General features: G+C 40.6%; 1 protein-coding gene across 1 annotated transcript in view; it reads right to left on the bottom strand.

Moving 5' to 3' along the window:
- The window catches only part of IQGAP3 (IQ motif containing GTPase activating protein 3), a 297,924-nt gene that overhangs the window by 194,942 nt on the left and 77,917 nt on the right, over positions 1–25,065 (bottom strand). The window contains exons 21-22 of the mRNA XM_053705201.1: positions 16,560–16,631; positions 15,948–16,017 (exon numbers count right to left, since the gene is read on the bottom strand). Of these exons, the coding sequence (XP_053561176.1) occupies positions 15,948–16,017; positions 16,560–16,631 (142 nt within the window). The remainder of the gene's footprint in view (positions 1–15,947; positions 16,018–16,559; positions 16,632–25,065) is intronic.

The following is a 25,065-nucleotide window of genomic DNA, read 5'->3' as shown; positions in this document are numbered from 1 at the left end:
TTGACTTTCTGACCTCTGTCAGAAAAATTTTCATGGATATAGAGTCGATTAGAGTTCCCAAGAAAGGAACCCTTGTCTTCGGAATTAACTAACTCTTTTCCAGATTTACCTTCCACCCGTGAGCTCTCAGGAAGGATAGCACAATGTCGGTATGGGACTTTGTTTGCTGACAAGATGACGCCTGGATTAGAATATCGTCCAGATAAGGTGCCACCACAATGCACCGTGGTCTTAAAACCGCCAGCAGAGACCCCAGAACCTTTGTGAAAATTCTGGGAGCCGTAGCCAGACCGAAAGGAAGAGCCACAAACTGAAAATGTTTGTCCAGAAAGGCAAACCTTAGGAACTTGTGATTATCTCTGTGGATAGGAACATCTAGATATGCATCCTTTAAAACCACTGTCGTCATAAATTGACCCTCTTGGATCAATGGTAGGATGGAAGAATAGTTTCCATCTAGAAGGACGGTACCCTGAGAAACTTGTTTAGGCTCCTGAGGTCTAGAATTGGTCTGAAGGTTCCCTACTTTTTGGGAACCACAAATAGATTGAAATAAAAACCCAGTCCCTGTTCCAGAAATGGAAGGGAAATAATACGCTCAGAGCAGAGAGGTCATTTACACAATGTAAGAACTCCTCTCTTTTCATTTGTTCTGCAGATAAAATTAGGAATCTGCCTCTGGGAGGAAAAAACCTTGAACTCCAGTTTGAATCCCTGAGACACAATTTCTCCATATAAGGGCCCAGCAAGGTTTGAACTTGTGACCACTGGTTTACAAGAGCAGTGCTCTAACCCCTGAGCTATGGAGCCATACCGAACCCAGGCTTTGAAAAAAGAAGGAAAGTCTGCGCCCTACAAGATCCGGCCCCGGATCGGGGGTATACCCTTCATGTTATCTTGGAATCGCTAGCCGGCTTCTTGGACTGCTTTCAATCTCCAAGCAGTTAGCTGCAGAGAATCTAGATTCGGATGATGGAAGGGTCCCTGAATGAGAAGGTCCTTCCTCAATGGACGCTTCCACGGAGGCTGGGATGACATGTCCACCAGATAGGCATACCAAGTCCTGCGAGGCCACGCAGGGGCGATGAGTATCACCAATGCCCTCTCCTGCTTGATTCGAGCAATCACGCTTGGAAGGAGAGGAAATGGTGGAAACACATAAGCTAGGCTGAAGGACCAAGACACTGCCAAGGCATCTATCAGCTAGGCCTGGGGATCCCTGGATCTGGACCTGTATCTCGGAAGTTTGGCATTCTGACGAGATGCCATGAGATCCAACTCCGGCCTGCCCCATCTGAGAATCAGGTCGGCAAATACCTCCGGATGGAGTTCCCACTCTCCCGGATGAAATGTCTGTCTGCTCAGAAAATCCGCTTCCCAGTTTTCTACCCCTGGGATGTGAATCTTGGACAGATGGCAAGAGTTAGACTCTGCCCACTGTATTATCCTGGCTACATCCATAAGGAACTTCTTGTTCCCCCTTGATGATTGATGTAGGCCACCATCGTTATGTTGTCCGACTGGAATCTGATGAAATGGGCCGAAGCCAACTGAGGCCATTCCTGAAGCGCATTGAATATTGCTCTCAACTCTAGGATATTGATGGGAAGGAGTCCAGACCCCTGAGCCCTCAGGGAATTCCAGACTGCTCCCCATCCTAACAGGCTGGCATCTGTTGTCACTATCACCCATGAGGGTCTGCGAAAGCATGTCCCCTGGGATAGATGATCCAGCGACAACCACCATAGAAGAGAGTCCCTTGTCTCCTGATCCAGATGTATTTGAGGAGACAAATTTGTATAATCTCCATTCCACTGTTTTAGCATGCTCAGTTGCAGAGGCCTGAGATGAAACCGAGCAAATGGAATGATGTCCATTGCTGCTACCATCAATCCAATTACCTCCATGCACTGAGCCACTGACGGCCGGGGATTGGTCTGAAGGGCTCGGCATGTGTTCAGAATTTTAAATTTTCTGACCTCCATCAAAAATATTTTCATGGATAGAGAGTCGATTAGAGTTCCTAGGAAAGGAACCCTTGTCTGTGGAACTAGAGAACTCTTCTCCAGATTCATCTTCCACCCATGAGTCCTCAGGAAGGACAGAACAATGTCGGTATGAGACTTTGTTAGCTGATAAGACGACGCCTGGATCAGAATATCGTCCAGATAAGGCGCCACTGCAATGCCCCGCGAGCAGCGACCCCAGAACCTTTGTGAAAACTCTGGGTGCCGTGGCCAGACCAAAAGGAAGAGCCACGAACTGAAAATGTTTGTCTACAAAGGCAAACCTCAGGAACTTGAGATGATCTCTATGGATAGGAACATGAAGATATGCATCCTTTAGATCCACGGTAGTAATAAATTGACCCTCCTGGATCAATGGAAGAATGGTACGAATAGTTTCCATCTTGAAAGATGGAACTGTGAGAAACTTGTTTAGACTCTTGAGATCTAAGATAGGTCTGAAAGTTCCCTCTTTGTTGGGAACTACAAACAGATTTGAATAAAACCCCTGTCCCTGGATTGGAACGGGACAAAACTCCCATGGAGGATAGGTCTCTTACACAACGTAAGAACGCCTCTCTCTTTATCTGGTCTACAATCGATTAAGAAGGAATCTTCCTCTGGGGGAAGAATTTTTTAATTCCCGTTTGTATCCCTGAGATACAATATCTATTGCCCAAGGATCTTGGACGTCTCTCATCCAAGCCTGGACAAAAAAATGATAGTCTGCCCCCCACTAGATCCGGTCCCGGATCAGGGGCCGCCCCTTCATGCTGACTTAGTGGCAGCAACGGGTTTTTGTTGTTGCTACCCTTGTTCCAAGCCTGGTTGGACTGCCACGTGGACTTGAGTTGAGAATAGCCCCCCTCCTGCTTAGAAGAAGGGGGAGAGGGAGTTCCCTTGAAATTTCGAAAGGAACGAGAATTACTCTGTCGACCCCTCTGTTTGGATTTCTTATCCTGAGGGAGGAGGTGACCCTTACCTCCCGTGATGTCAGAAATGATTTCTTTCAAGTCAGGGCCAAACAAGGTCTTACCCTTGTAAGAGATAGCCAAAAGCTTAGTTTTGGATGACACATCGGCAGACCAGGACTTCAGCCATAAGGCCCTACGTGCTAAGATAGAAAACCCTGAGCTCTTAGCCGCCAACTTAGTAATTTGCAGCGAAGCATCTGTCACAAAAGAATTAGCCAGCTTAAGGGCTTTAATTCTCTCCTATATCACTTCCAAAGGAGTCTCAGTTTTAAGATATTCCTCCAGAGCATCAAACCAATAAGCGGCCGCCGTGGTAACCATGACAATGCAGGCTGCCGGTTGTAAAAGTAATCCTTGATGAACATAAAGTTTATTAAGAAGACCCTCTAATTTCTTATCCATAGGGTCCTTAAAAGCACAACTATCCTCAATAGGGATAGTAGTTCGTTTAGCGAAAGTGGAAATAGCACCTTCCACTTTAGGTACCGTCTGCCAGGAATTCCTGATAGAATCCGCTATGGGATACATCTTCCTGAAAACGGGAGGAGAAAATGGTATACCCGGTGTCTCCCATTTCTTAGCAATAATTTCCAAAGCTCTTTTGGGAACTGGAAAAACATCTGAATAAGAAGGGACTTCTAGATATCTGTCCAACTTACTCAATTTTTCTGGAGGGACCACGATTGAATCGCAGTCATCCAGAGTCACTAAAACCTCCTTCAATAACAGGCGGAGGTGTTCCAGTTTAAACCGGAAAGACATCACTTCTGAATCTGTCGGTAGCAGAGCGCTATCCGATTCAGAAAGCTCACCTTCAGATAGAGGCTCCAATTCTGATCCCTGTAAAGGCATTTCTGACTTCGCAATTAAAGCATCTGAAGTCGTATTAGCCACAAGGTAGTTCTTCCTCCTGCGTTTGCCTTGCAGTACGGGAAAGGCAGACAACGCTTCAGAAAGAGTAGAGGACATAACAGTTGCTATGTCCTTTAGAGTAAATGCAGGTGAAACTGCAGAGGTACTGGACTGTGCCTGGGTAGGCGTTAGGGACTGTGACGCTTGGGGAGAAAGATGTGGCATAATTCTCATTGTTAGAACCTTGAGAAGCATCCGCCTTTTTTAAATTTGTATCAAAAAACATTTGCTCCATAAACTGTAAAGCCCTCTCAGTACACAAGGTGCAAAAGGTAACGGGAGGTTCCACATTTGCATTCAAACATAAAGAACGTTCATATCCATGTTAATTTCTTAATTCCAATATAAATAACAAACAGACTTGGTCTTGCCTTGCAACTAATGTGTTAAAGGGACAGTATACACTCATTTTCATTTAACTGCATGTAATAGACACTACTATAAAGAATAAGATGCACAGATACTGATATAAAAATCCAGTATAAAATGGTTTAAAAACTTACTTAGAAGCTTTCAGTTTAGCTCTGTTGAAAAGGTAGTTGGAAAGCCCACTGCAAGTGGGAAATAAGACACTCCCCCCTCCCCCTTCTTTTGCATATGAAAAGATCCTTTACACAAACAGGAGCAAGCTGGAGAAGGTAGCCGACGGTATTCAAATAAAACTTTGGGGCTTGGTTAGGAGTCTGAAAATCAGAGCAATGTTCTTTAAAAATAAGCAAAATTATACATTTTAAAAAAAAAACTAACTTTATGGGCTTTATAAATAGATCATCTACAAAACATTTATGCAAAGAAAAAATGAGTGTATAATGGCCCTTTAATACACAGCTCAGAAGAACGTGGGCAGCTGTACCCTTAACAATAAATCATCAAAATGACAAATGAAAGTATCAGAGTGACACAAAAAATACGATCAAGTAATTGTTACTTTTAAAAACCGGATAGTTAAACAAGCCTCTGCCGCCTCTACAGCTCTGCTGAGGCGCCTACCTGCCCCCTCGATGTTGACTCCGCTCCTAGCAAACTCTGCCTACGACTGCTTGCTCTTATAACTAAAACCATGCGGTCTCAGCAGTCAGATAAGGTTCCGATCACCTCACCCACGCTGCGTATGTCTGCGCGGCTTCTAGCTGTAAAAATCACATGCGGTCTCTCACCCACGCTACCCGTGAGTTCTCTGGCCAATAAAAAAGCTACTTTGTATTTGTAGCACGCAATAAACACTCACACTGGATCCCTCATAAGCACCGGAGACCTGCTCCGTTTTTAGGGACATCCATTATAAACCCCAGCGTCAGCCCAAAGTCCATAGCGCTCCCACATATCATCTAAATGTGTTCTGAGCGATCCTGTTATCCTCCCCCACCACATCCACCATAACACCTGAAGGGAGGCCTTGGGGAAAAGTTAGGGGGTCACAGAAGTAAAGGCTGCAGCGGTTCCTGAGTTAGGGCTGTCCCAGAAGTAATAGCTGCACATACCTGAGTGCTGATCGACAGCATGAATTGTCCCACAGCTATGAAGAAGTCTTCTGCATCTTCTTGCCAGTCTGTGGAGACATGAAGGGCCTTAGTTAGCAGTGCTAAGACCATACTAAGAAGGGCAGAATACAATATGGGAGGCACAGTGAGAAATTAATCCCACTAGTTCCCAATACCTTAAAGCCACCTGTAGCTCTGCTAACAAGAGGCTGACCAGGTCCTGGCTACACCCTGAAATAAAAAAATAGTACTCACTGGCACCATTTAAAAATAAAAAAACTCTTGATTGAAGAAACTAAACTATCACCTCACTTCACCTCTTCCTATTTCTAACACAGGCAAAGAGAATGACTGGAGTGGGAGGGAAGGGAGGAGCTATATATACAGCTCTGCTGTGGTGCTCTTTGCCTCCTCCTGTTGACCAGGAGGCGATATTCCCATAAGTAAGGATGAAATCCGTGGACTCATCGTATCTTGTAAAAGAAAATGAGAAATAGAAAAGGATTGGTAGTACCACAATGGTATCCATCCTAAAAAACAAGGTACCCCTAGCAGGGCGTCTTGATCCATCCTGAGTCACAAAGGATGAATTACACAAATTACCAAACAGTTGGGATTCCACAACAAAAAGTAACCCATAAAAAAAAACTTTACCGTCTCTTTAAATTTTAAAAGGCAACTTTTTTAAAAAATTATTAAGACACTTATAAGTAAACGTTACTTTATTAAAAGATATCGCCATGACATAAAAGAAGTGATTTTTGCGTAGCAACTCCAGATGGAGCTTGTGATGAACCGCAGGGCACTGCATGTGTGTTATGTGTCAGATTGATATTCAATAGATTTTATAAGTCAGATACTTAAATTTTATTAACAAGTGGTATGTCTATATGCCACACATAACCACCGGTACTGTCTCTTTAAATGCAGAAGTATAACTTATGCATTTTATTTAATCACAGAAAACTCAGGATAAGAATGTGAGGATTTCCAACACAGATAAACCCTCTTTACACCTTCGCCTGACCCAGCTGAGAAGTCAGACAGTCTATTCCATAGTACTGACTATACAACAGTGTTATCTGTAGTACACAATGTAGAAGTTGACTACCCCTCAGCTAAACCATGCTGAGTTACCCATCTGCCCTTCTAATATCTATGTCTGAGTGTTAGATATATAATATAGCAGCAGAACGTATTAGGATTATTGTCTTATTGCAGTCGCTGCAAAGAGGAGACTGATGGAAACAAATAAATAATTCCAAGTATACGTGTACAATTTAAACTGTCACTCTGCACCAGGACTATTTAGCCTTTACTTGTGCAGCAACCATCTGGAACGTAGCAGGAGAAAAATTAACCGTTCCCTTTACAGGCATGGTAACACTAAGAGCCGCCAACTATGCACCAAGTACCTGCCATATTAGGGCCAAATGCGCAGCTGGATTTAATCAAGATGGGGCCAAGAGAGACTCAAAACAAGCGCTGAGAAAGTGGTGCGCAGCTTTAATATCCGCCCATCGTGGGCGTGGCAAAAACGGAACCATCTCCCGGTCGGCTAATTTTATATTAAAACCGCCGGGAGTAAAATAACACTGTATCCTAAGTAAAGCCCAACTATGCGCTAAGCACTTATCCTAATAAGGCAGATTGCGCAGATGGTAATAATCCCTCAAAAAGGGGCCATGAGTGACAATACTAGTCAAAGAAAAATCAGCGCATAGCAATAAGATCCGCCCATCGTGGGCGTTTCCAGTGACTGAATAAACTGGCTGCCATAGACCTCACCCTCAATAAGAGATCACAGTCCCATCACAATAAAGAGCCCAATCTTTATCTTAGCCCTTGATATGTGATTGTATGTAATGTAGTGCTCACTTTCTTCTGAGAGAGAATGATGGCCCCAGAAAGTAATAAAGTTAGCACTTACCTTGAATGCTGTCCGACAGCAGGACAGTCCAGCAGGTGTAATAGGTCCTCTCCATCCCATAGTCCTGTGGAATAAGATAAGCCTGAGTTAAATGTGCTTAGGCTATCCGGATTAGGGCAGCATAAAATGTATAGGAGGCGCAGTGAGAATTATGTCCCACCAGCTCCTATTGCTCTAAAGCCACCAAATGCTCTACTGTATAGACTGATATGAACTATGGCTACACCCTAGAACAAAGAAGCACTCTCTGGCACTACTTTAAAAATAATAAACTCTTGATTGAAGAATCTTTTCTAACACCTCACTTTACCTCTTCCTATCACTAACGTAGGCAAAGAGAATGACTGGGGTGGGATTGAAGGGAGGAGCTATATATAGCAGCTCTGCTGTGGTGCTCTTTGCCTCCTCCTGCTGACCAGGAGGTGAATATCCCACAAGTAAGGATGAAATACGTGGACTCATTGTGTCTTTAAAAAGAAATATTGTTATGCTTGTTACGGAGTTCTGAGGTTGGTAACTTGAGTCAATTTAAATAGCCGTAATAAATGTATACATTAAATCTTTTTAAGCTGTTAAATGTTTTTAAATGTGCAGTGGAATGTACATGAAATGGATATAAATGTGTCAATAATTATTTTCAACATGCTCTTTACCTATATATTTATGGTAAGAAAGGCCTGTATGGAGAAAGTGTTTATATGTTACACAGACTGTGATGCAGGATAGTGACATGTGCCGCAGTCCTCTGCTACGCCTGCTTTTGGTATAAGGAGAGTAGAGAAAATAGTTTAAAGGTGACAGCTTGCCAGTCAGGAGAGTTAAACTGAATAAAGGAAGATACCCACTCACCTATGAAAAACACCGAATACAAGCTGGAGGGTACCAACAGCATGTAATAAAAGTGGGTTGGTTTTGCTTGTGTTTATCCTCTCTCACATTCAGTTAACTTGTAGTACATACAATACAGTAATGTGATATAAGGATGGTAAGATGACAGGATGACTGTACACTCCTGAGGATTGCTCATGGCTTGTGAAATTTGAAGTTTATAATTTTGTGATTATCGACTTGTCTCTCCTATCTCAGTATATACACTCCCAAAAGATTTGTCTCATAGGATGGTATTTCTGACAATCTGTAGTTGGTGGATAATACGTAATTAGATGGTAGGCAAATTAAATTATTATTAAAAGGGACAGTAAACATTCAAAATAATGATATATAATTATATAGCATTATCTTAGCGGCACCTTTACATCTAAAGCTTTTCCTGATTTTTTTTCCCCCCAAAGTTGGACTCCGCTCAAGGTTCTACTGAGCGGGTCTTGTTTTTCAAATGCGCTTCATGGACGCGCTGTCTAGGCACATCCCGCCCGATCGTGTGGGAGTAAGCTACATTCACTTTAATGGCACGATCGGGCGGGCTGTGACTAGACAGCGCACCCACGAAGCCCATTTGAAAAACAAGACCTGCTCAGTAGAACCTTTAGCAGAGTCCAACTTTGGGATAAAAAATAAATAAATAAATTAGGAAATGCTTTAGATGTATAAAGGGGCCGCTAAGATAATGCTATATAATTCTGCACTATGTGAAGAATTATATATCATTTTAAATGTTTACTGTCCCTTTAATAATGACAATTATATATTTTTCAGGTTATTTCCAGAATAACTGCCGAGTAAATCCCTTTACAATTAAGGATATATGTAAGGCTATACAATTACTGTACCAGAATCATAGAGACAATTGAATGTTTGATTTAAAAAATACTGGGTCAACCGAGGTCCTTTTGACTTTCAAAATTTTTTTGTTTTCTTTTTTTTTCTGTGTCGTTCAGTTATGGAGCTTAGTAAGCAGAAAAGCCTTACTCTAGTCCTGCCCTGGTTGGGAAAGAGTAGATTTGGGGATCTCATTTTTCTCGGAAGGCCACATTTTTGTCACTCCCCTAGCTTTCTGTTTTATGGTGCATTTCATTACCATGACTTAAAAGCGCTTGGCCTAACTCTGTATGGTTATGTGGTCTTTGGTTATAAGGATGTCTTATCCCCCAAAACAGTGAATTCTGTTTTTGTATTGAACACAGTAGCTAGTATAGCAAATGCTTAATGATATACCCGCCTTTTTTGTGAAATGAAAAGGATTTCCATTGGGATTTCTATAAAAAATTTTGCAATATAGCATTGAGATGGATTTTTCCATTTGTAATCTGAGCTCAGGTCCTGCATTTTCAGTTAGAAGTTGGAGATTGTTCACCCTGATCTTAAATGGACATAAAAGTGCAAAATGTGAAGAAGAAAAAAATCAAACTTTTTATTATTGCACTGCCGCTTGCACACAACTGTCTTAAACACCTGCAAAGGTGTAAACACACAGTCAAAGTAAGCTGCATAACAACAACACACTACTATGAGCCAATGACAAAAAGGCATAGATATCTAGCCACTAATCACCAGCCAGCTACCACTAGCGCATTGCTGCCCATGGGCCTACCTAGGTATAATTTTGAACAAAGGATAACAACAGTACTTCTGTCCATTAAAGAACTTGCCCATCACATTTCTTTGTGTATTGTCTTTTAAATGTATCTGTAGCTGTGTCAACAGACACACATTTATATGCTTGGTGCTTCTTTTTTTATATTCCTTGCTTTCAGTTTCATCACAATAATGTTTCCTCTTATGGCTGTGTTCACAACACTAATGTTTTTTTTAAAGAATGACTTTGAAGCTTGTTTCATCTTTATGTATTCAGCGCCATCTTGTTTTACATGGAAGTTTCAAAGATATTGGATCTTACTATTTTTTTTTCTCCTTTATTTCAGCTTCATAGGCAATATACTAGGATGAAGCATCAGTTGAACTATAGCACACAAGAAAACATAATTTATGCTTACCTGATACATTTATTTCTCTTGTGGTGTATCCAGTCCACGGATCATCCATTACTTGTGGGATATTCTCACTCCCAACAGGAAGTTGCAAGAGGACCCACAGCAAAGCTGTTATATAGCTCCTCCCCTTCCTACCATATCCAGTCATTCGACCGAAAACAAGCAGAGAAAGGAGAAACCATAGGGTGCAGTGGTGACTGTAGTTTAAATTTAAAAATAACCTGCCTTAAAATGACAGGGCGGGCCGTGGACTGGATACACAACAAGAGAAATAAATTTATCAGGTAAGCATAAATTGTGTTTTCTCTTGTAAGGTGTATCCAGTCCACGGATCATCCATTACTTGTGGGATACCAATACCAAAGCTAAAGTACATGGATGAAGGGAGGGACAAGGCAGGTACTCAAACGGAAGGCACCACTGCCTGTAAGACCTTTCTCCCAAAAATAGCCTCCGAAGAAGCAAAAGTATAAAATTTGTAGAATTTTGAAAAAGTATGAAGCGAAGACCAAGTCGCCGCCTTGCAAATCTGTTCAACAGAGGCCTCATTTTTAAAGGCCCAAGTGGAAGCCACAGCTTCGCTGGCAAATCATACAACACATCCCCATTCAACGCAATGGGACCAATAGAGAAAAAATCCTCCAACAACAAGAGATGAGATGGATTTATCAATTGGACACACTTATTCCCAAAGGGTTGAATAGGGATTTTGACCTTAATTGTTACTCCTAAAGTACAAATCTCATAAACATCATCCTTATGATCATTTAAAATGTAAATGTATGTGAAAAAGTTTAACATGATATGTTTTCAATAACTAAGGTACTTTACCCATGTGCTTAACATTTTTGAGATTTTATCGTAACAAGATATTAAAATTAGAAAGGTAGTTTAATAATGTGAAATATGAAGCCAGGGTATGCATGTACAATAATGAGAAAGCCATATATATATGTTTATTGTTGCCATATTTAAACTGTTGAGTCAGATACATTTGTTTTTAACATTTTATACATACATTGTATTTAGTAACCACTAGGGGGTGTGACACTTCCAAAAATGAAGCCAGTTGGCGCCAAAGAAAGGTATAAGTTGCTTGAACAATGTGATACAATTAGCATGACTAAGTGGGTTCACCACGAAATGTTGCTGCTTTTAATGTAACCTCTAATAAAATATTTACATTCAAGATACTGGTGCTGGTGTTACTACGAGTGCATATTGATTATAGAGGCTGTTGCAGCTACCTCTTGCACCGTGCACCACTTCAACACAGATAGTGCTGTATTCATCTACAATTGAATGGTGGCAATGATGACATGTCCACTAGATCTGCATACCAGGTCCTGCGTGGCCATGCAGGCGCTATTAAAATCACTGATGCTCTCTCCTGCTTGATCTTGGCAATCAGACAAGGGAGCAGAGGAAACGGTGGAAACACATAAGCCAGGTTGAAAGACCAGGGCGCTGCTAGAGCGTCTATCAGCATCGCCCTGGGGTCCCTGGACCTGGAACCGTAACAAGGAAGCTTGGCGTTCTGTCGAGACGCCATGAGATCCAGTTCTGGTTTGCCCCAGCGATGAATCACTTGTGCAAACACCTCCGGATGGAGTTCCCACTCCCCCGGATGAAAAGTCTGTCGACTTAGAAAATCTGCCTCCCAGTTCTCTACACCTGGGATATGGATAGCTGATAGGTGGCAGGAGTGAAACTCCGCCCACCGAATTATCTTTGAGACTTCTAACATCGCTTGGGAACTTCTTGTTCCCCCTTGATGGTTGATGTAAGCCACAGTCGTGATGTTGTCCGACTGAAATCTGATGTACCTCAGAGTTGTTAACTGAGGCCAAGCCTGAAGAGCATTGAATATCGCTCTTAGCTCCAGAATATTTATTGGAAGGAGAGACTCCTCCTGAGGCCACGATCCCTGAGCCTTTAGGGAGTTCCAGACTGCACCCCAACCTAGAAGGCTGGCATCTGTTGTTACAATTGTCCAATCTGGCCTGCGAAAGGTCATACCTTTGGACAGATGGACCCGAGATAGCCACCAGAGAAGAGAATCCCTGGACACTTTGTCCAGATTCAGTTGAGGGGACAAATCTGTGTAATCCCCGTTCCACTGACTGAGCATGCATAGTTGCAGCGGTCTGAGATGTAAGCGTGCAAACGGCACTATGTCCATTGCCGCTACCATTAAGCCGATTACTTCCATACACTGAGCCACTGAAGGGCACGGAATGGAATGAAGAACCCGGCAGGAATTTAGAAGCTTTGATAACCTGGACTCCGTCAGGTAAATTCTCATTTCTACAGAATCTATCAGAGTCCCTAGAAAAGAAACTCTTGTGAGTGGGGATAGAGAACTCTTTTCCTCGTTCACTTTCCACCCATGCGACCTCAGAAATGCCAGTACTATGTCCGTATGAGACCTGACAATTTGGAAGTTTGACGCCTGTATCAGGATGTCGTCTAAATAAGGGGCTACTGCTATGCCCCGCGGCCTTAGGACCGCCAGAAGGGACCCTAGAACCTTTGTGAAGATTCTTGGGGCTGTAGCTAATCCAAAGGGAAGAGCTACAAACTGGTAATGCCTGTCTAGAAAGGCAAACTTGAGAAACCGATGATGATCTTTGTGTATCGGAATGTGAAGGTAAGCATCCTTTAGATCCACTGTAGTCATATATTGACCCTCCTGGATCATAGGCAGGATGGTACGAATAGTTTCCATCTTGAATGATGGAACTCTGAGGAATCTGTTTAAGATCTTTAGATCCAAAATTGGTCTGAATGTTCCCTTTTTTTTTTGGGAACCACAAACAGATTTGAGTAAAAACCCTGTCCTTGTTCCTCTTTTGGAACTGGATGGATCACTCCCATAACTAGGAGGTCTCGTACACAGTGTAAGAATGCCTCTCTCTTTATCTGGTTTGCAGAAAATTGTGAAAGGTGAAATCTCCCTATGGGGGGAGAAGCTTTGAAGTCCAGAAGATACCCCTGGGATATAATTTCCAACGCCCAGGGATCCTGAACATCTCTTGCCCACGCCTGGGCGAAGAGTGAAAGTCTGCCCCCCACTATATCCGTTACCGGATAGGGGGCCGTTCCTTCATGCTGTCTTAGAGGCAGCAGCAGGTTTTTTAGCCTGCTTACCTTTGTTCCAGGTCTGGTTTGGCCTCCAGACCGCCTTGGATTGAGCAACAGTTCCCTCTTGTCTTGCATTAGAGGAGGTTGATGCTGCACTTGCCTTGAAGTTTCGAAAGGCACGAAAATTAGACTGTTTGGCCCTGGATTTGGACCGGTCCTGAGGAAGGGCATGACCTTTTCCTCCAGTGAAATCAACAAGAATCTCCTTCAAACCAGGCCCGAATAAGGTCTGCCCCTTGAAGGGAATGTTAAGCAGCTTAGATTTTGAAGTCACGTCAGCTGACCATGATTTAAGCCATAGCGCTCTGCGCGCCTGTATAGCAAAACCAGAATTCTTAGCCGTTAGTTTAGTCAAATGAACAACGGCATCAGAAACAAAAGAATTGGCTAGCTTAAAAGCCCTAAATTTGCCAAGTATGTCATCCAATGGAGTCGCTACCTGTAAGGCCTCTTCCAGAGACTCAAACCAGAACGCCGCAGCAGCAGTGACAGGGGCAATGCATGCAAGGGGCTGTAGAATAAAACCTTGTTGACAAAATATTTTCTTAAGGTAACCTTCTAATTTTTTATCCATTGGATCTGAAAAAGCACAACTGTCCTCGACAGGGATAGTAGTACGCTTTGCTAAAGTAGAAACTGCTCCCTCCACCTTAGGGACTGTCTGCCATAAGTCCCGTGTGGTGGCGTCTATAGGAAACATTTTTCTAAAAATAGGAGGGGGAGAGAACGGCACACCTGGTCTATCCCATTCCTTATTAATAATTTTTGTAAACCTTTTAGGTATTGGAAAAACATCAGTACACACCGGCACTGCAAAGTATTTATCCAGTCTACACAATTTCTCTGTCAATGCAATTGTATCACAGTCATTCAGAGCAGCTAAAACCTCTTTAAGTAATACGCGGAGGTGTTCAAGCTTAAATTTAAATGTCAGAATCAGGTATTCTCCCCGAGTTAGAAACATCACCCACAGACTGAAGTTCTCCTTCCTCAGCTTCAGCATATTGTGAGCCAGTATCAGACATGGTTCTTAAAGCGTCAGTAAAGGCAGTTACACAAACAAAATTTTTACAGTGTATGTAATAGGCTAACAGAGCATTGCACCCACTTGCAAATGGATGATTAACCCCTTAGTTCAAAAAATGGATCAAAAAAACGACAGACGTTTAACAGTCCCAGCAAAGTGCCACAGCTTTACTGTGGCTCCTACCTTCCCAATAAACGATTTTAGGCTCTTTAGAGATGTCCTGTAGCATTCAGGGGACTCCTGAGGAAAACTGGATGTCTCAGTCTGTAATTTTAAATGCGCAAAAAAGCGCTAAAATAGGCCCCTCCCACTCATATTACAACAGTGGAAAGCCTCAGGAAACTGTTTCTAGGCAAAAATACAGCCAGCCATGTGGAAAAAATTAGGCCCCAATAAGTTTGATCACCAAGCATATATAAAAAACAATTAAACATGCCAGCAAACGTTTTATATAGCATATCTATAAGGGTATTACCCCTGAGAGTAAGCATGATACCAGTCGTTATTAAATCACTGTATTTAGGCTTAACTTACATTTATCAGGAATCAGCAGCATTTTCTAGCATTTCCAATCCTAGAAAAAATCATAACTGCACATACCTGATAGCAGAGTAAACTGCACGCCATTCTCCCTCTGAAGTTACCTCACTCCTCAGACATGTGTGAGAACAGCAATGGATCTTAGTTACAACCTGCTAAGATCATAGAAAACTCAGGCAGATTCTTCTTCTATCTCTGCCTGAGAAAAAATAGCACAACTCTGGTACTATTTAAAATAACAAACTTTTGATTGAAGAAAATAAACTAACTATTTTTCACCACTCTCCTCTTACTACCTCCATGCGCATTGAGAGTTGCAAGAGAATGACTGGATATGGTAGTGAGGGGAGGAGCTATATAACAGCTTTGCTGTGGGTCCTCTTGCAACTTCCTGTTGGGAGTGAGAATATCCCACAAGTAATGGATGATCCGTGGACTGGATACACCTTACAAGAGTAATACTTCATTCTTGAACTTTTTCCCCTTATAGTCATCTACACATAGAATAAGGAAAAACAGTCTGAAAGATGTTTTTGTCCAAGACCCAGGCATAGATAGTTTTGTGCCAACCACAGTACATAAATGTATGTTGTAACAAGAGACTGAGAGAAAAGAAGATTTAAAAACAGTTCTAAATCTTGTTTTCTTCCTTATACTAGTGATATTATAGTGGCTTATCCTGACAATACACATTTTCTGTTTGTCTCAGGCCTATTTTATGTCCTCTTTTGTCTATCTCTAAATGGGTCCTGACAACCCAATAGGTGAACTGGTGATTACAGTAGGTGGATGGAACTTTGTAGGAAGTAAAGGTTCCTGAAGACTTCTAGGAATGTTATCGCCTAAAATGACAAGGCTCAGCCCTTCTCATTTCCAAATGTCACCAATAACATTTGTATAAATTCTTGTTTTGGATTTAAAAACTTTCTAGAAAGCATATCTACTTGTAAAACTGAGGTACCAAAAATAGTATTACAGATTTAGAACATACATTAATATAGTACACTAAGGGGAAGAAATGCTGTGCACAGAAACAACTCACCCAACATTCTGTAGTCTCCTCTGGCTTTGCTTGCCCTGAAGAAAGCCTGGATTTTAACCACGCTAGCAACCTGAAAAGAAACAAAAGAAAAAACACATATATATATATATATATATATATATATATATATATATATATATATATATATATATATATATATCATGTCACTAACTAGTACAAACTGTGCTGCAGCACATGCATATATTTTAAAAGAAGGTGATATTTGCGTATAAAGAAAGAAAGACAAATAGATCAACCGCAACAAAGTTGAAGTATTCTCAAAAAAATACTGTCCATAACTCATAACTCTATGACCGATGAAGCAAATTTCAAAGCATTAAATAGTATTGTAGCCCAGGCAGTGTTGTCATTAAAAGTGAAAATTCACCTTCAATTAAAAAAAAAAAAAAAATGGGTTGGGAAAAATAAGAATATTCGGAAATGAGGCGAAAGGACTTTAAGTAAAATTTTGCTTTCAATATACCAGGATAGCATGAGACCTACAAGACCAAAAATAAAAATGGGTACATAGCAAATATCTACCTATGAATGCATTTTATCACTAAAAAGGTATATAATATAGAATTTCATGACTACATCGTGACCACTTACATTTCTTCTGAATAACCTGAGCCGGTCTAAATATCTCCTTCGAGCAAGCCACATTCTTACAAAAGACTGGATCTAAGTAAAATATAATTTACAAATGTTATGCTTAGTTAAATAAACCGATTTACAGATCGTTAAAATTTCAAAATGATGAGCCGTCAAATCTTCCCATGTGATAAGCTAGCAAACAAAAAGTACATACAATTATGTACAAATTGTAATATCTCTCAAAACAATAATTATGTTATAGCTAAAAAAAAAAAAAATTATATAATTTATTTTTTTTAACTCAAAATACAGGTACAAATCATCGAATTTGGAATTCCAAAAATCCAAACATTTTAAATGATATTTTTTTAGATTTTTTTTTTTTTTTTATCAAAAATTACTCTTTTTCCCTGTCCGTAATTCACAATCTTCTTTGCCTGTGGTTTGATTTTGGGGTTCTAAAAACGCAAATAAGTCTATTTAATTAAAAAAACAAATATTACCAGAGTACAGTACTGTCTTTCTGATATTATGTATTAAAAAAGTATATAAAACGTACTATAGGATGCATGTATAAGCGTGTAAATATTGCCTAAATAACATAAGATATTGTTGTTTGCTCTCCTCTCCAAAGTGTCTCATTTTAAAGATGCAAATATTCCAAAGTTTAAACTATTCCAAACTTTTTCTAGTCTCAAGCAGTTTGTATAAAAGATTTTATACTTTAATTAAAACCATAATTTATGTAAGAACTTACCTGATAAATTCATTTCTTTCATATTGGCAAGAGTCCATGAGCTAGTGACATATGGGATATACAATCCTACCAGGAGGGGCAAAGTTTCCCAAACCTCAAAATGCCTATAAATACACCCCTCACCACACCCACAATTCAGTTTAACGAATAGCCAAGCAGTGGGGTGATAAAAAAAAGGAGTAGAAAGCATCAACAAAGGAAATTTGGAAATAATTGTGCTTTATACAAAAAATTATAACCACCATAAAAAGGGTGGGCCTCATGGACTCTTGCCAATATGAAAGAAATGAATTTATCAGGTAAGTTCTTACATAAATTATGTTTTCTTTCATGTAATTGGCAAGAGTCCATGAGCTAGTGACATATGGGATATCAATACCCAACATGTGGAGTCTTCCACTCAAGGGTCACTAGAGAGGGAGGGAATAAAAACGGCCATATTCCCCTGAAAAAATTAATCCACAACCCAAAAAAATAAGTTTATTTTCATTTTTGAAAGAAAAAAACTTAAATCAAAAGCAGAAGAATCAAACTGAAACAGCTGCCTGAAGAACTTTTCTACCAAAAACTGCTTCCGAAGAAGCAAATACATAAAAACGGTAGAATTTAGTAAATGTATGCAAAGAGGACCAAGTTGCCGCTTTGCAAATCTGATCAACTGAAGCTTCATTCTTAAAAGCCCACAAAGTGGAGACTGATATAGTAGAATGAGCTGTAATTCTCTGAGGCGGGGCCTGACCCGACTCCAAATAAGCTTGATGAATCAAAAGTTTCAAAAAAGAAGCCAAGGGAATAGCAGAAGCCTTCTGACCTTTCCTAGGACCAGAAAATAAAACAAATAGACTGGAAGTCTTCCTGAAATCTTTAGTAGCTTCCACGTAATATTTCAAAGCTCTTACCACATCCAAAGAATGTAAGAATCTCTCCAAAGAATTCTTAGGATTAGGACATAAGGAAGGGACAACAATTTCTCTATTAATGTTGTTAGAATTCACAACCTTAGGTAAAAATTGAAAAGAAGTCCGCAAAACTGCCTTATCCTGATGAAAAAAAATCAGAAAAGGAAACTCACAAGAAAGAGCAGATAACTCAGAAACTCTTCTAGCAGAAGAGATGGCCAAAAGAAACAAACACTTTCCAAGAAAGTAGTTTAATGTCTAAAGAATGCATATGTTTAAATGTAGGCGCCTGTAAAGCCTTCAGAACCAAATTAAGACTCAAAGGAAGAGAAATTGACTTAATGACAGGCTTAATACGAATTAAAGCCTGTACAAAACAGTGAATATCAGGAAGTATAGCAATCTTTCTGTGAAATAAAACAGAAAGAGCGGAGATTTGTCCTTTCAAGGAACTTGCAGACAAACCCTTATCCAAACTATCCTAAAGGAACTGTAAAATTCTAGGAATTCTAAAAGAATGCCAGGAGAATTTATGAGAACACCATGAAATGTAAGTCTTCCAAACTCTATAATAAATCTTTCTAGAGACAGATTTATGAGCTTGTAACATAGTATTAATCACTGAGTCAGAGAAACCTCTATGACTTAGAACTAAGCGTTCAATTTCCATACCTTCAAATTTAATGATTTGAGATCCTGATGGAAAAACGGACCTTCAGATAGTAGGTCCGGCCGTAACAGAAGTGGCCAAGGCGGGCAACTGGACATCCGAACCAGATCCGCATACCAAAACCTGTGTGGACATGCTGGAGCCACCAGCAACACAAAAGACTGTTCCATGATGATTTTGGAGATCACTCTTGGAAGGAGAACTAGAGGCGGGAAGATGTAAGCAGGATGATAACACCAAGGAAGTGTCAGCCTATCCACTGCTTCCGCCTGAACATCCCTGGACCTGGACAGGTATCTGGAAAGTTTCTTGTTTAGATGAGAGGCAATGAGATCGATCTCTGGAAGACCCCACATCTGAACAATCTGAGAAAACACATCTGGATGGAGAGACCACTACCCTGGATGTAAAGTCTGGCGGCAGAGATAATCCGCCTCCCAATTGTCTACACCTGGGATATGCACCGCAGAGATTAGACAGGAGCTAGATTCCGTCCAAGCAAGTATCCGAGATACTTCTTTCATAGCTTGGGGACTGTGAGTCCCACCCTGATGATTGACATAAGCCACAGTTGTGATATTGTCTGTCTGAAAACAAATGAACGGTTCTCTCTTTAGCAGAGGCCAGAACTGAAGAGACCTGAGAATTGCACGGAGTTCTAAAATATTTATTGGTAATCTCGCCTCTTGAGATTTCCAAACCCCTTGTGCTGTCAGAGATCCCCAAACAGCTCCCCAAACTGAAAGACTCGCATCTGTTGAGATCACAGTCCAGGTTGGCCGAACAAAAGAAGCCCCTTGAACCAAACGATGGTGATCTATCCACCATGTCAGAGAGTGTCGTACATTGGGATTCAAGGATATTAATTGTGATATCTTTGTATAATCCCTGCACCATTGATTCAGCATGCAAAGCTGTAGAGGTCTCATGTGAAAACGAGCAAAGGGGATCGCGTCCAATGCTGCAGTCATGAGACCTAAAACTTCCATGCACATAGCCACTGAAGGGAATGACTGAGACTGAAGGTGCCGGCATGCTGCGACCAATTTTAAACGTCTCTTGTCTGTTAGAGACAGAGTCATGGACACTGAATCTATCTGGAAGCCTAAAAAGGTGACCCTTGTCTGAGGAATCAAGAAACTTTTTGGTAAATTGATCCTCCAACCATGTTTCCGAAGAAACAACACTAGTTGATTCGTGTGAGATTCTGCAGCACGTAAAGACTGAGCTAGTACCAAGATATCGTCCAAATAAGGAAACACTGCAATACCCTGTTCTCTGATTACAGATAGTAGGGCACCCAGAACCTTTGAAAAGATTCTTGGAGCTGTTGCTAGGCCAAATGGAAGAGCAACAAATTGGTAATGCTTGTCTAGAAAAGAGAATCTCAGAAACTGATAGTGTTCTGGATGAATCGGAATATGAAGGTATGCATCCTGCAAGTCTATTGTGGACATATAATGTCCTTGCTGAACAAAAGGCAGAATAGTCCTTATAGTCACCATCTTGAAAGTTGGTACTCTTACATAACGATTCAAAATTTTCAGATCCAGAACTGGTCTGAATAAATTTTCTTTCTTTGGTACAATGAATAGGTTTGAATAAAACCCCAAACCTTGTTCCTGAGGAGGAACTAGCATGATTACCCCTGAAGACTCCAGGTCTGAAACACACTTCAGAAAAGCCTGAGCTTTTACTGGATTTACAGGGATACGCGAGAGAGAAAAAAATCTCACAGGAGGTCTTACTTTGAATCCTATTCGATACCCTTGAGAGACAATGCTCTGAATCCAATGATTTTGGACAGATTTTATCCAAAAATCCTTGAAAAAACATAATTTATGTAAGAACTTACCTGATAAATTCATTTATTTCATATTAGCAAGAGTCCATGAGCTAGTGACGTATGGGATATACATTCCTACCAGGAGGGGCAAAGTTTCCCAAACCTCAAAATGCCTATAAATACACCCCTCACCACACCCACAATTCAGTTTAACGAATAGCCAAGAAGTGGGGTGATAAAAAAGTGCGAAAGCATATAAAATAAGGAATTGGAATAATTGTGCTTTATACAAAAATCATAACCACCACAAAAAAAGGGCAGGCCTCATGGACTCTTGCTAATATGAAAGAAATGAATTTATCAGGTAAGTTCATACATAAATTATGTTTTCTTTCATGTAATTAGCAAGAGTCCATGAGCTAGTGACGTATGGGATAATGATTACCCAAGATGTGGATCTTTCCACACAAGAGTCACTAGAGAGGGAGGGATAAAATAAAGACAGCCAATTCCTGCTGAAAATAATCCACACCCAAAATAAAGTTTAATGAAAAACATAAGCAGAAGATTCAAACTGAAACCGCTGCCTGAAGTACTTTTCTACCAAAAACTGCTTCAGAAGAAGAAAATACATCAAAATGGTAGAATTTAGTAAAAGTATGCAAAGAGGACCAAGTTGCTGCTTTGCAAATCTGATCAATCGAAGCTTCATTCCTAAACGCCCAGGAAGTAGAAACTGACCTAGTAGAATGAGCTGTAATCCTCTGAGGCGGAGTTTTACCCGACTCAACATAGGCAAGATGAATTAAAGATTTCAACCAAGATGCCAAAGAAATGGCAGAAGCTTTCTGGCCCTTTCTAGAACCGGAAAAGATAACAAATAAACTAGAAGTCTTTCGGAAAGCTTCAACATAATATTTCAAAGCTCTAACAACATCCAAAGAATGCAACGATTTCTCCTTAGAATTCTTAGGATTAGGACATAATGAAGGAACCACAATTTCTCTACTAATGTTGTTGGAATTCACAACTTTAGGTAAAAATTCAAAAGAAGTTCGCAACACCGCCTTATCCTGATGAAAAATCAGAAAAGGAGACTCACAAGAAAGAGCAGATAATTCAGAAACTCTTCTGGCAGAAGAGATTGCCAAAAGGAACAAAACTTTCCAAGAAAGTAATTTAATGTCCAATGAATGCATAGGTTCAAACGGAGGAGCTTGAAGAGCCCCCAGAACCAAATTCAAACTCCAAGGAGGAGAAATTGACTTAATGACAGGTTTTATACGAACCAAAGCTTGTACAAAACAATGAATATCAGGAAGAATAGCAATCTTTCTGTGAAAAAGAACAGAAAGAGCAGAGATTTGACCTTTCAAGGAACTTGCGGACAAACCCTTATCTAAACGATCCTGAAGAAACTGTAAAATTCTCGGTATTCTAAAAGAATGCCAAGAAAAATGATGAGAAAGACACCAAGAAATATAAGTCTTCCAGACTCTATAATATATCTCTCTAGATACAGATTTACGCGCCTGTAACATAGTATTAATCACAGAGTCAGAGAAACCTCTTTGACCAAGAATCAAGCGTTCAATCTCCATACCTTTAAATTTAAGGATTTCAGATCCTGATGGAAAAAAAGGACCTTGCGACAGAAGGTCTGGTCTTAACGGAAGAGTCCACGGTTGGCAAGAGGCCATCCGGACAAGATCCGCATACCAAAACCTGTGAGGCCATGCCGGAGCTACCAGTAGAACAAACGAGCATTCCTTCAGAATCTTGGAGATTACTCTTGGAAGAAGAACTAGAGGCGGAAAGATATAGGCAGGATGATACTTCCAAGGAAGTGATAATGCATCCACTGCCTCCGCCTGAGGATCCGGGGATCTGGACAGATACCTGGGAAGTTTCTTGTTTAGATGAGACGCCATCAGATCTATTTCTGGAAGTTCCCACATTTGAACAATCTGAAGAAATACCTCTGGGTGAAGAGACCATTCGCCCGGATGCAACGTTTGGCGACTGAGATAATCCGCTTCCCAATTGTCTATACCTGGGATATGAACCGCATAGATTAGACAGGAGCTGGATTCCGCCCAAACCAAAATTCAAGATACTTCTTTCATAGCCAGAGGACTGTGAGTCCCTCCTTGATGATTGATGTATGCCACAGTTGTGACATTGTCTGTCTGAAAACAAATGAACGATTCTCTCTTCAGAAGAGGCCAAAACTGAAGAGCTCTGAAAATTGCACGGAGTTCCAAAATATTGATCGGTAATCTCACCTCCTGAGATTCCCAAACTCCTTGTGCCGTCAGAGATCCCCACACAGCTCCGCAACCTGTGAGACTTGCATCTGTTGAAATTACAGTCCAGGTCGGAAGCACAAAAGAAGCCCCCTGAATTAAACGATGGTAATCTGTCCACCACGTTAGAGAGTGTCGTACAATCGGTTTTAAAGATATTAATTGAGATATCTTTGTGTAATCCTTGCACCATTGATTCAGCATACAGAGCTGAAGAGGTCGCATGTGAAAACGAGCAAAGGGGATCGCGTCCGATGCAGCAGTCATAAGACCTAGAATTTCCATGCATAAGGCTACCGAAGGGAATGATTGTGACTGAAGCTGAAATCAATTTTAGACGTCTCTTGTCTGTTAAAGACAGAGTCATGGACACTGAATCTATCTGGAAACCCAGAAAGGTTACCCTTGTCTGAGGAATCAATGAACTTTTTGGTAAATTGATCCTCCAACCATGATCTTGAAGAAACAACACAAGTCGATTCGTATGAGATTCTGCTAAATGTAAAGACTGAGCAAGTACCAAGATATCGTCCAAATAAGGAAATACCACAATACCCTGTTCTCTGATTACAGACAGAAGGGCACCGAGAACCTTTGTAAAAATTCTTGGAGCTGTAGCTAGGCCAAACGGCAGAGCCACAAACTGGTAATGCTTGTCCAGAAAAGAGAATCTCAGGAACTGATAATGATCTGGATGAATCGGAATATGCAAATATGCATCCTGTAAATCTATTGTGGACATATAATGCCCTTGCTGAACAAAAGGCAAGATAGTCCTTACAGTTACCATTTTGAACGTTGGTATCCTTACATAACGATTCAATATTTTTAGATCCAGAACTGGTCTGAAGGAATTCTCCTTCTTTGGTACAATGAAGAGATTTGAATAAAACCCCATCCCCTGTTCCGGAACTGGAACTGGCATAATTACTCCAGCCAACTCTAGATCTGAAACACAATTCAGAAATGCTTGAGCTTTCACTGGATTTACTGGGACACGGGAAAGAAAAAATCTCTTTGCAGGAGGTCTCATCTTGAAACCAATTCTGTACCCTTCTGAAACAATGTTCTGAATCCAAAGATTGTGAACAGAATTGATCCAAATTTCTTTGAAAAACGTAACCTGCCCCCTACCAGCTGAGCTGGAATGAGGGCCGCACCTTCATGTGGACTTAGAAGCAGGCTTTGCCTTTCTAGCAGGCTTGGATTTATTCCAGACTGGAGATGGTTTCCAAACTGAAACTGCTCCTGAGGATGAAGGATCAGGCTTTTGTTCTTTGTTGAAACGAAAGGAACGAAAACGATTATTAGCCCTGTTTTTACCCTTAGATTTTTTATCCTGTGGTAAAAAAGTTCCTTTCCCACCAGTAACAGTTGAGATAATAGAATCCAACTGAGAACCAAATAATTTGTTACCCTGGAAAGAAATGGAAAGTAGAGTTGATTTAGAAGCCATATCAGCATTCCAAGTCTTAAGCCATAAAGCTCTTCTAGCTAAAATAGCTAGAGACATAAACCTGACATCAACTCTGATAATATCAAAAATGGCATCACAGATAAAATTATTAGCATGCTGAAGAAGAATAATAATATTATGAGAATCATGATCTGTTACTTGTTGCGCTAAAGTTTCCAACCAAAAAGTTGAAGCTGCAGCAACATCAGCCAATGATATAGCAGGTCTAAGAAGATTACCTGAACACAGATAAGCTTTTCTTAGAAAAGATTCAATTTTCCTATCTAAAGGATCCTTAAACGAAGTACCATCTGACGTAGGAATAGTAGTACGTTTAGCAAGGGTAGAAATAGCCCCATCAACTCTAGGGATTTTGTCCCAAAATTCTAATCTGTCAGACGGCACAGGATATAATTGCTTAAAACGTTTAGGAGGAGTAAATGAATTACCCAATTTATCCCATTCTTTGGAAATTACTTCAGAAATAGCATTAGGAACAGGAAAAACTTCTGGAATAACCACAGGAGATTTAAATACCTTATCTAAACATTTAGAATTAGTATCAAGAGGACCAGAATCCTCTATTTCTAAAGCAATTAGTACTTCTTTAAGTAAAGAACGAATAAATTCCATTTTAAATAAATATG

Source organism: Bombina bombina, chromosome 1 (assembly GCF_027579735.1).
Source record: "Bombina bombina isolate aBomBom1 chromosome 1, aBomBom1.pri, whole genome shotgun sequence".
NCBI lineage: Eukaryota > Metazoa > Chordata > Amphibia > Anura > Bombinatoridae > Bombina > Bombina bombina.
This window is presented reverse-complemented; position numbering and strand designations above follow the sequence as displayed.